At 33.8% G+C, this 12,313-nt stretch overlaps 1 protein-coding gene across 1 annotated transcript; it reads left to right on the top strand.

Annotated features, from left to right (window-relative positions):
* The first annotated feature begins 6,840 nt into the window (after positions 1-6,840).
* LOC129228542 (uncharacterized) lies at positions 6,841-7,443 on the top strand. The gene has a single exon (XM_054863223.1). It carries the CDS (start codon positions 6,841-6,843, stop codon positions 7,441-7,443), a length of 603 nt encoding a protein of 200 aa, XP_054719198.1.
* The last annotated feature ends 4,870 nt before the right edge of the window (positions 7,444-12,313 follow it).

The following is a 12,313-nucleotide window of genomic DNA, read 5'->3' as shown; positions in this document are numbered from 1 at the left end:
AACGAAATAGAATCTTACATAAGAATAAGGGGGAGGGGTTTGAAAAATCTTATGGAACCTTACATGAGGGTGGGGGCGGGGGGTCAAAATTGCCAAAATCATCCTTACGTAATTAATGAATGGCCCCTTAGGAGTTTTCGGGAAAACGTTCAAACTTTTCTTTTGCTTCACAGCTTATACAAGTTGAATTTCTACATAGAGCATAAATTTCAGTCTGCCGATTTCTCTCCCCTACACCATACCTCTTTTTTTTTTTTTTGGCGCTCGAAGTTTTAAGGATCGCACCAAAACGTATTCTGTTTTCAACAGTATTCACACTAATCGGTGCTCTATTGCCATGCTACTATATTTTAAATTACGAACTGTCAATTGCGCTAATTGTAACTTTGTATGTGTGTCTGACAAGTGTATCTCGCTGAAAAGTTTTATTTGCAGAAATGTCGAGTTAATCTTTGAGGCTTTGTTTATCGTTGATTTTTAAATTTGCAGCGTTGTATTGATGTTATTGCCTGGACATAAAAAATGAGCATTACGTAAAACTGAAACTGTTTTATTTCAAGTGTGCAGATGTCTTGATTGTATTTTCAAATAATATTGTTATAAAACTTTTTTTTTCTTTCAGAATTTGTTTTAGCTCGCTTTTCATTTACACTTCATTTTTGTTTATATATTTCTTCAAACTTAACTTCATTAGTGCAAAATAACTGTCAACTCACCTAATTGTTTATTGTTGTTACGCAAAAAAGTCATGTTACTAATAAAAAAAAATGTTTAGGAAAACTTTTGTGTGTTTTCAGTGATTTCGATGTTTGAAAATGAAGGATATTATTTATTTAAAAAAAAATCTATTATTGTCCGAAAAACATGCTTTTTTAAATGTTTTTAAATGAATACATTTCTAGCTTCTGAAATTATGGAAGTCGTGATTATCTGTATGCAACTGTTGCGGCAAGCTACTCCAAAAGGACAATTTTTCTGTAATTTGTACCATGTGCATGGACAAAGTTTTACATTCTGTCAACTTTCCGGACCTATATCGCTGTTTGCTGTTTGTAGCGAATGCAACTTTCTTCTGCATTGTTTTTCCTTTTTTTTTTTTTTTTACAAAGCAAAAAAAAAAAAAAAAAAAAAAAAGATTTTTGTAGGATGTCACCGGCTTCTCAAACGTGTATAATTCGTAACTCTTCTCGGGCAAAAGAATAAAAAACACTTGTTAGGAAAGTTTTTTCCCCCCAAAATAAAAATTTTGTTCCAAAGTATTCCCTTTTTTTTTTGTTATATTGAAATAGTTTTTAGAATTTCGACGCATGCTATTTTGATAGATATACAGTATTGCTTATTAATTTTTTTTTATGTATAATAATTTTTGTATAATTGTTCTTAATAGTTAAAAATCATTCGATCAACTTATGAACAGCTTCTAAGTCTCAATAAGTACACTCATATCAAAAATTAGGTCACATACATGTTTTTCAAAGTAATTCTAAATGGCTACCTGTAAAATTTAAGCAAATTATGTTTTGCTAGTTGTACCCACACGGCTTTGCCCGTAGTAGAAAATTAAAAGGTCATTTGGTTCGCCTGTATATTTACAAATAATGGATGATGAATTTTTCGCCAATTTGCTATGCTCATTTGCTCGCCCATGTATGGTAATTTGTTCGTCCACGCTATGGTAATTTGCTCACCTATGTTATGGTAATTTGCTCGTCCACGTTATGGTAATTTACTCGTCCATGTTATGATAATTTTCCTCGGTAAAATGTTCTTAAAGTTGGAGTAGAAAAAGAAAAAAATGGAATTTTTGAAAACTTGCTTCGAGGTGCTCACCCTTATGCTACGAACGAACTAATTTTGTGCCAAATTTCATGAAAATCGGCCTAACGGTCTAGGTGCTATGCGCGTAACAGGCATCGAGACAGAGATCCAGAGACAGACTTTCAGCTTTATTATTAGTAAAGGTAAAGATTTATTATGAAGAACCCGTAACACGGTTATTACTGGAAAAAAAAGTTGTTTAGCATTAGTTTTTGAGGAACAATTGAAATTGGACCGTTTAAAAGCATCTGGGATTTTTGACTGCAATTTTGTGAATATTGCACTGAAACTAAAAATGTAACCTGTTTCCTTTGATAATGAGTTCCCCTAATCGTTTAGACGATTCCTTGAGATGGAGAGCCATTGGCAGGCTTGAAGCTGGTCAGACTCGAGCAGAGGTGGCTCGATGGTTACAAGTAGCACAGGCACAGAAAGTGGTATCCAGGTTGTGGAATCAATTCCAAACCAGTGATACTGTAACCAGGAAGGCTGGCCTAGCTCGTCACAGAGCAACGATGGGATCGCTATTTGGCATAAAGTCAGGATTGCCAACCTTGGAGGAACAATTTGAAGAGCATCTGTGGTTATTTTGAGCAGCAATTTGAAAATTTGCGGAGCAGTTCGGTATTTTGTATAAAAATCAATAACATTAACTAAAAGCACTTATCTAAAATTGTTTTACAGCTTTAATAATCATTTTAAGTACTAATATAAAAATAATTATTTTTGAATTAATAAAACAGCATCAAACATTATTTCAATCTTTGAGTATAAACATCTTTTATTTCCCATATTTACATGTTTGACATGTATATATAAGATAATTATAAAATATAAACTTGAAAACTTTCGGCCGGGAAATTCGGAACAAAATAACATCTTTTGCAGCAACAGAGCAGTTGGCAACTCTGCATTAAGTGCACAACGACATAGGCTAATAACGGCTCCTCAACATGCCCATGACCTTGCTGTTGCATCTGGAATAAGAATTTCCGGACAAACAGTATACAGACGTCTAGCAGAGAAGACCCTTTAAGCCCGGCGACCATTTCAATGCGTCCCTTTGACTGCATCCAACAGAAAAGCCCGGTTGTTGTCGAGCCGAACACAAATAAGTGTTAGGCCGCGGCCTCACTCGACACAGCAAGAACGGGGGCGTCATCCATCTTACGTTAAAGAAATCGACAGATTTGGTGGCAGAGGAAGCCTTGTCTGGGGCGGCATAATGTTGAGCAGTCGTACATCACTACACGTCTTTCATGCAGGTACTGTCAATGCACATTGCTATAGGGATGAGATTGAGATCCTTGTAAACTATGTGAGATTGTTCCTTGGTGCTTTTGGCCTAAATTTCATATTTGAGGCAGTGAGAAGCAGAGGGGTGTAAATAGATATTTTGAAGTTTTGAGTTAAACGAGTTTAAAGATAACGTTAGGTAAGCTTTCATTGATTTTTTTTCTAAATCAAGCTGTACAGCAGTACCAACCAGAGCTACAAGTACTCCCTCTTGCCCCAAGACAGAGGAGAAATTTCCCTACTATTTGTACTGGTTATCTCCAAATGTTTGATTTTGTCACTTACATCCCATTGCTCCTCACTGCCTCATTTATAAACTGACCCTCGAAATCTCCGGATCTCAATCCTATTGAACATGTTTGAAATTAAGAAGAGCCATTGCACAGCGAAGCCCCTTCTAATACCCCGCCCCCAAGAGTTAAGAACCGTGCTTTTGAAAGAATGGGCTTTGTTACCCCCAAGCATTTATTGACATCCTTATAAACAGTATGAAAGCTCGTTATGAAGCTTGTAAAGCAGTGCACGGTGGTCACATTCCGTATTAGACAGACTTTTTCGGCTGAAGAGATAAATGCTTTAACTCTGGTTCATAATTTAATACTTCTTTAAAATACCATATTTCTTCATTCCCAATTAATATTTTTTCCAAGTAATTATGTTTCTATATTCTTTCTCCCATTGTTATATACCTCTGTGCCAAATTGCGTGGCAGCACAATCAGTATATTTTATTAGTTTTCTAAGGTTTCATGTTTGTGAGCTTAATTTTGGACATGAGTGTATTATCTTCAAAGCAAAATTGGGGAAAAAAAAAAAAAAAATGATTCATGCTTAAGAGTAGTGTTGGAAAGGAAGGGAAAAACTGGTTTTATTCGAGGGAATAAACGGGTTTTTTCGGGAAGAAATTAGGAAAATTCAGAGGAATTTTCATGTAATTCAAATTAAAAGATGATACATTTTTTTTCGAATTGTAACTTTTTATTTTTCAAATGCATTTTTAATGAATTTTACTGCTGCAAATGCAACGGATGTAAGTTTTTCCGTAAAATTAAAATATGAAAACAAATATGGCGAACATTATAGCTGCCCTTGCACATGTGTATCTTTTTTCCCCATTATTTTGGTTTATAATTAAATATTTAAATCATTTACTTGAATTTTATTTACTTTTAATAAGATTCAAGATTACTATCGCTATCATAAAATTAAAATATGCGATGAGATGAACAAGGGATACTTATTTTTGGGTATCAACCACAAATGCTTCAATTTTAAGTGAGCAACAGCTTGTAATTGAAAACATGCAATACTTTTTTCAATGATATCTAAAAACGTTTTATGTAATCATATATGTCAAATTCCTTTCTGAAAAATCATAGTTTGTTTATACTCAATATTCCGCATATGTCCTAGAGTTCCGGGCTTATTCCCGTTGCTCAAAATTTGGATTTTTTTTTTCAATCACGAATTGCTTATTGTTTTCATTTGACTGTTGAATGATGTCATTTGATTTTTTTCCCGCCTTCCTCTGCAGCACCACCGTTGTCCGTTCCGGCCCCTCCTGATGCTGCTCCCCTAGCGAGCAGTCTCCAGGTTGCGTCCATATCCTACACACACGCCTACATACACACGCACGCCTACACGCATGAACGCTTACACACACGCGCGTACATACGCACATACAAACACAAACGAAAGTTCACACACACGCCGCACGGGTATACACACACACACGTGCGTACATACATACATACAAACGCGCGAGTAAATAAATACACACACACACATGCCTCACGCGCTCGTGATTGCGAAAAACAATTTGAATTCAAGATGCCGAAAATTCAAATTTTCTTGAGATTCGGTCCAGAACTAGTTTTTTTTTTTTTTTTTCTTGCGTAACTACTGTTTTTCCACATTTGAAATGAAAAATTAAAGGAAAAGTTGCCATGAGCTGGCTCATGTGAAAGATCACAGACATTGCCAGAAATTTGTCAAGCAAAATGGAGTACATTTGTTGCTTATATAATAACACTCGGGTATCCGAGCTCGAGAACATATCTATATAGTGCATACCCAGTTTAAGGCAGAGAGGTTCGGCTCCCGCTTGAAGAGCACCCCAAAGGCGGAAGTCCGATTTAGCTGAGACAGTACGATATATGGAAGCACTATATATCAACATTTCTATAATTTTGATCTGAACCAGAAGCCAAACAACTCCTGGTTCAAAAACCTAGAGGCATTGATTCACTTGGAGAACTTTATGACCACGACATATTTAGCGAGCACTAGTCATCATCCGCGAACACGGAGGATCTTCGACCTGCAGGCATCGAACCCAGAACCCTCCAGTTGTGAGTCCGATGCCTAACCGATCAGGCTACCACCGTCCTAAAAAACATGTCACTTATAAAATGAATTTATACATTCTTACATATTCATATTAGAGGTAATTTGGTTTCGGGTGCATTTTTCTGGAAGAATAAATTTCCCATTCACATCGGGTGCGATACAGAAATCGGTTCTTTCTTTTTGCCGTTAGTCTGTCCTGGAAAATTTATGAATTCTCGCTTGGTTCAAATGCATACAAAGTACAATGATTATAAAAATCTAACGTGTTTCTTTATTTCCACCGCGCAGTCATTTATATTGTTCTTAAATCAAACTATCTGCAGTTTAAAACTGACGCTCAGATCGTACTCCAGCTTGCTTTCCAACTCGAAGCTTTCGTGTGGGCTTGCGTTCGACGAGCATGACCGGTAGCGACCGGTTATTTAATCACGTGACATGTAATGAACAAGTGCACCAATCAACAGCTTAGAATGATAACCGGTGCGATAACCGGTTTATCATAGAACGCTGCGGTTAGTAATCGGTTATTTACCGGTAGATCGGTGAGGTTCGTCGAACGCAAGGATAGAGATGTGGTTCAAAATTTTTGTTATTTCTGATTGGCAACATAGTTCATTGCGGTGAAAAACGTAAATATAAACAAAAAAGTCGCTGGATGGTTTCTTAGAAGACAAACAAAAAAAATTAGCTGCCTTTTTTTGCAAAAGCTACGCAGAAAATTATGCAATTAACTTACAAATATTATATCGCTCGAGTGTTGCATGATAGTTGGATTTTAATGTTGCAGTTCCTGTTATTCACGGAAACTTGATACACAGAAAATAGGAAACATTAGTAAAAAACAATCTTATCATTTTATTTTCATTACGCAATGTGACGTTAAAGCTTGTTGCAAAGAAAGATTTTATTGTCCATTTTTTATGTAAGAAATATTTCTAGAAAATATTGCTCCCAATTGCGAATCATGGATGACTTTTTTATTTTCCCCATTGAATGTGGTAAAAATGATTTAAAAGCTAATTTTAAAACTACTGGTGGTACGCAATGGATATTAGAAAAGAAAATGAATGTGGAGCCTAAGCGTTGTTCTTCGACGCACAAAATTTCGAGTTATCACGTAAGCTACATTATTTCGGTTACTAAACAAAGCAATTTAGATCAATTATATCATATTAAATTAGAAGCATACACATTGGACACTCCAAAGCAAGAACGAAAGTTATGGAAACGTTGGACTCACACAGAAAAAAAGGGTGAAGAACATAAAAATATAGTATTTGAGGTCTTCTCTTTTGATTTAACTTCACAGTCACCAGTCACTGATATTCCACGCATTATAAAACTGAGTTTAATTCCTGTTTCATTGTTGAGTGATGAGATGCTGTTGGAACTCCCGGACATATCACATCCATCATCAAGTGCGGGAAAAGTGCTGAAAAAACTTGACAAGCTCTCAGAAGACATGGAAATGCTCTTGACTTCCGGTAATACCTATGATGTGGTGTTGACAGCTGATGAATTTGAAGTTAAAGCTCATAAAATTATTCTATCTTCAAGATCATCTGTTTTTGCTAGAATGTTTGCAAATCCAATGAAGGAAAATTTGGAGAATAAGGTAGTAATATCTAATCTTGATCGAGACTCATTACAAGATTTTGTGTTTTATATCTACACTGGTCGGATAACGCTGAAAGATCATAAGAAATGCAGAGATCTATTTATTGCTGCTGATCTGTATGATCTTCCCGAGTTGAGGGATATTTGCTCAGCCTGGTTGAAGTTTGTTACATTTGATTCGGCCGTTGATTCTCTCAGATTAGGGAATGATTATGATGACCAAGAGCTGAAGGAAGCTGCCATGACTTTTATTGCTGAAAATTCTGAAGCAATTAAAGCAACTGAAAAATGGGCATTACTCATGCAGGAAAGGCCTCCTCTTGCACTTGAAATGCTCTCATATATGTTTAATGGTGATGTGTAGGTTGGTGTGTGAAATGTCAGTTATTTTTGTTGTTGTTTTTGTGTCATAAATAATAATTACTATGAATGGGGTGCCATTGCTTCTAGAGGTGTAACTTTTTCGTTAACATATAAGACAACAGAAGAAAGCTTTACAGCACAAAGAGAGAGAATAACACACAGGGCTGTGGTGGGAATTGAACCCACTACCCCCAGCATTCTAAGAAAACTATCTTCCTTAGTGCCATGGAAGCCCCAAATGTTAGTTATTGATGTTTTATTGTTGAAGCCAAATGCAATGCACTTTTTCTGCTTTAGCTTATTCCCCTGTTATTTCTAGATGGCCTTTGCTAAAATCTGTATAAATCAAGCTATAGGTGTCAGTGAAGTCATACAGATTCTGTCAAGAAGACTTTGATGCCCTTAGTAAAAAAATCCTTACGTGATGGGATTTAGCTAATATGTAATAGTTCTTGCTTGTTGATTCTAAGTTTTTCCAAGTTTTCCATACCAATATTTTATTTTAAGAGTAATTAAACTGACAATAGAAATGTGCCTCAAATGTAACAGTTGTAATTTTTTTAGATGCAATATTCAGCGGTGCGGATCCCTCCAAGGGCAATGGTGTGCCCCCCTCAAATGCTATATAGAATATCCCCCCTAAAAAACCTCCCCCTGAAAGTTTTACTGGTGCAGTCTATGCCATGAACCCCCCTCGTGGGCACATGTGCATTATTTAAGTTTTTTTGTTAAATTTTGTTCCGAAAACAGCATCTATTATTTTATTTATTATTCTATCCCCTTCTGAATCTAATGTGTTTATGAGTACTTTTAAAGATATTCGACAGGTAGTGAAAACCATAAGTTTATTTATCAATATTTAAAAATGTAAACAGTTAATTTAACATTAATAATGAGATTATTTAATTTTTTGCATTTAGTTTTAATTCAATTGTATGTATTTGGTAAATAGCTGAAGATTTTTTTTGCTGAAGATAATGATTTATGAAGTCTAAATTAAATTCCTAAACTTATGCTATCCTGTGGCAGAAATTCAAGTCATATAAGGGCTGTCTATTTGGTATAAACAAATTTTATCTAAAACTCAGTCCTTTTATGTGTGATTAATGTTGCTCATTAGTTTTGCACTGAATAGGATTTTTTTTTTGTTAAATCATTATATAGAAATTGGAGATTCAATGTATAGAATTTTGTGAATAATTGACATGAATTAACTGCATTGTTTTGACGATCTATCTTAAATTTTCCAAACATTTAAAAATCCCTTTATTTTATACTGTGAATTATAAGGAATTAAGTGGCCTTATCACAAGTTATTTATATTGTAAAACGCTCAGTGTTGTGTCATTTTTAAAAAGCCCAAGATTTAAAAATCGAATCTTTTTTCTACATTTGATGTGAGGAAAATTTTTTGAATTTTTTGTATTAGTGTTGGATGGAGGGTCGCCCCAAACTAAAACTTTCGAAAAGCAGAAATTCTCAATTTGCCAAATGATAGAATACTGGTATGCACACATAAGTACATTTAATGAAAAGGGACATTCAGGCATTTAAAAAATGCTGTTTTGCAATTATGTCTTCAAACTTACCGAGTCGTCAGTTAAAAATGGCCAAATAAAGAAATTTTCAGGGAGGTCACAGTGACTTCCTTTGAGGGTGCCTCAAATGGACATTTTCAATAATCAATTTCATTTTAACACTGTGCCATGATTTGCTATTCATTGTATATGCTGACTCTGATCAGACCTTAACAGAAGACTATTTTTAAAAATCCCTCTACCTGAAATTAAAGTGAAAATATTCAAAAAATATTCCATGTTTTCAGTGAAGACAGTGTTTTGTATTTCCTTTTTGAATATTTTCGCATTTTAAAACTATCTATAGTTGGGGTAAACCTAACCTGGTAACGTCCTAATGCTGCAACTAGGAACTGCGTAGCCTTTACAACGCTGCCAGGATAGGTTTGCCCCAACTATAGTTACCAAGAAGGTAACTCACTTTCTGTTGCATAAAATCTTGATCGGAAAAATTAAAAGATCGGTGTTAGTACCTTGTGTATTTTAATAATTTAGGAAAATCGATGATCCCAAAATAGTATGACAGTCAGAAAGCATTTTAACATTTATTTTCTTTTTTGTGTCTTTGAATTGTAAAACCACAAACAACCTGTTTAAATAATTTTGCTTAGCATGTTTGATTTTGCGCACCAACAGGCCTCAGTGCAGAGAAAGGGGAGGGGGAGGGGGTTCACATCTGTAAAGGGCCCAAAGGCCAAAGAAATTGGAAAGAAAAAAACAGCCCTTAGACTTATAAACATTGCAAATATACACAGCTGCCCTCTGGGGAGGGGCCCCAACAGATTTTGTTGTGTGGGGGGGGGGGGCAAAATTCATAGATCCGGGCCTGCCTACCAAATTCCTTTTGGTGAATACCTTGATTTAGTAATGCATTTTAATATTTTATGTAAAAAAAATTGATACCTTCCACAGACCTGCCGTTTCTAGCTTAATCAGGCACGTTTTAGTACCTAATTGGAAAAAAAGTCTTTAGAATAAATTCCTGCTGGACTATATTTTTTCTACAAAATAGAGGAAAAAGGCCTTACATCTAAAGTAAGATGCATTCGTTTTTAGTATTCTAGTACTAAATTATCCCAAACAAAATCTACTATTTTCTAAAATGCATTTTTACTGTATTTTTTAACCTTGTACTAATATATTATTATCATTGTATATTTACTGCAAATATATATAATGTTCTGAAATTGATTTTTTAATTCGATTATCAAATTACTTCAACTGCTATTAACTGATGTTGACTTGTTTACATTTTTCGTACCAAATAGATTCTATTATGATCTTGAATGCCAACTAGATGATAATTCATGGTATGGTACTTGGCCAAGAGAGGGAATTACGAGCAGAATTGATAGTTGCTGCATTGACTATTTTTGCATTATGTTTGTAGATTTATACTATACAGGCATAGTTAAGGATATTTAGCTTCTAGAAAGGAAACCAGAAATCATATCTGACTGGCAGGTAAAAATTTAATTTATTTTAAAATTTTATGTATTTTTTAAATTATGTATTTTTTAATGTATTTTTTTCTTTTTTTTTTCATTCTCTAAATAAGTGAGTAAAATTCAATCCAAAATTGCCATGCTAGAAACTTATTGTTTAATCTTCTAGTATAAAATTTAGGGGATGAATGGTGATCTGTATGTGTTTTTATTTTATAATTTTGTTTTTTACTTTTTAGAATATGTGCAATTTAATATCATGATAGAGTAGAACTTTTATTTAATCTTTCAGTTAAATATATCAACTACTTAAATTGTTTGTCTTGTTTGTGTATCTCAATGCTTCAACAGTGCTTTGTTAAAATTAATACATAGTTAATGAAATTGAATGGGTTTTTTAAGTTAAAAAATTAGTTATTGATATGTTGTTACTGTTACTTCAAATATAAATATCATTCATAGTGTTATTTTCTTGATATTGAACAATTTAATATTTGTATGTTCAACTTAACATTGTGTTGGGTATTCCATGTTATCAAATTTAGTGGTGGTATTTTAATGCTTTGTAAACCGTGTTGAGCTTAAGTCATGTAAATTTGTGGCTACAAAATTTGTGTTTTGTACTTTTCTACAAAATGTGAAAATGAGGAAAAAAAATAATGTTGAGTAATATTGTAGAAAAAATTGCTAACTCTAAGTGGCAATTAGATGTGATTGTGTTCATGTCTACATGGCCTGTTCGTAGAACTAAACTAGAATGAAACTGGAGTGCTGGAGGGATTGTGTTACTCAGACTAAACTTCTTGGTCTAAAAGGCAAAAAGACAAAGCAGCGCTATTTTATATTACAGTACAACCACCATATTTCAAATTTCTCGGGAAGAAAAAAAAAATAGAGTTTTTGAGTTATCAAATTTTTGAAAAAAAAATACACTAGGAACTGTCACAACTACATAAATATATGTTATATATATTTATCTAGCTACTATGCAACCACTTTGTATAATGATCAAGAAGTCATTCCTTAAAATTTTACTAGATTTTGAAATTTATTTACATACCTGTTTTGATGCAACAAGATCTAGCATTCAACTATTTGGCTGGTTTTTAGAAATTGTTAAACTGGATTGTTAGTTGCTTCTGAATAAGCAGACTTCCTATTTTTCATTAAAAAAAAATTCTTTCACCATAGTTTTTCCCTATAACTTTATGTTTTTTTTTTTTTTTTTTTTTAATTTTTAGGAAAAGTGTACTGGAAAGGATTTTGAAATGAACAGCAATCTCAACTTTCTTTTTTGGTCTACAAACTTAAAAATTCTAATTTTATTTTCAACCAATAGCACACATTAAAAAACGTTCTGCTTGAAAACTCGACCCCATTCCCAAAATGGGCAACGTGTTTTGAAGAAAAGCATAAAGAATCTAAACTTTGGGGATAACAAAAAATTCCAACACCTGCCTCATACCCCCTATCATCTCCCCTCAATTCCTTATTCTTAAAATTTCCAGGAAAAAATATGAAAAACCACATGCAAATGTCTCCAAAACTGATCCTAAAACATTTTTTAAAATTTTATTTGAAAATTGTTACTATTTGACATGAAAATACATTGTTACCTTGACATTAATGAGAGTAATGACTCTGTGATTGTTACAATTGAAAGCATATTCTGAGGATATTGCATTAGGATTGTCTGAAAAAGTAGCTCACCAAACTAGTACTCCAGTTGTCTATATAGCTTAGTGGTACATTGTCATGTGCAATAAAACATAAAACGCTATACTTTTATACGGAAGTCATTTTAAAGGTGATAATTTGTGATACAAATTTGTAATACTTTTATAGTTGC

This window comes from Uloborus diversus, chromosome 8 (genome assembly GCF_026930045.1).
Source record: "Uloborus diversus isolate 005 chromosome 8, Udiv.v.3.1, whole genome shotgun sequence".
NCBI lineage: Eukaryota > Metazoa > Arthropoda > Arachnida > Araneae > Uloboridae > Uloborus > Uloborus diversus.
This window is presented reverse-complemented; position numbering and strand designations above follow the sequence as displayed.

Bases quoted from the DNA above. Each gene is read 5' to 3' on its own strand.
- LOC129228542 (XM_054863223.1), top strand. From the start codon at position 6,841: ATGCTGTTGGAACTCCCGGACATATCACATCCATCATCAAGTGCGGGA.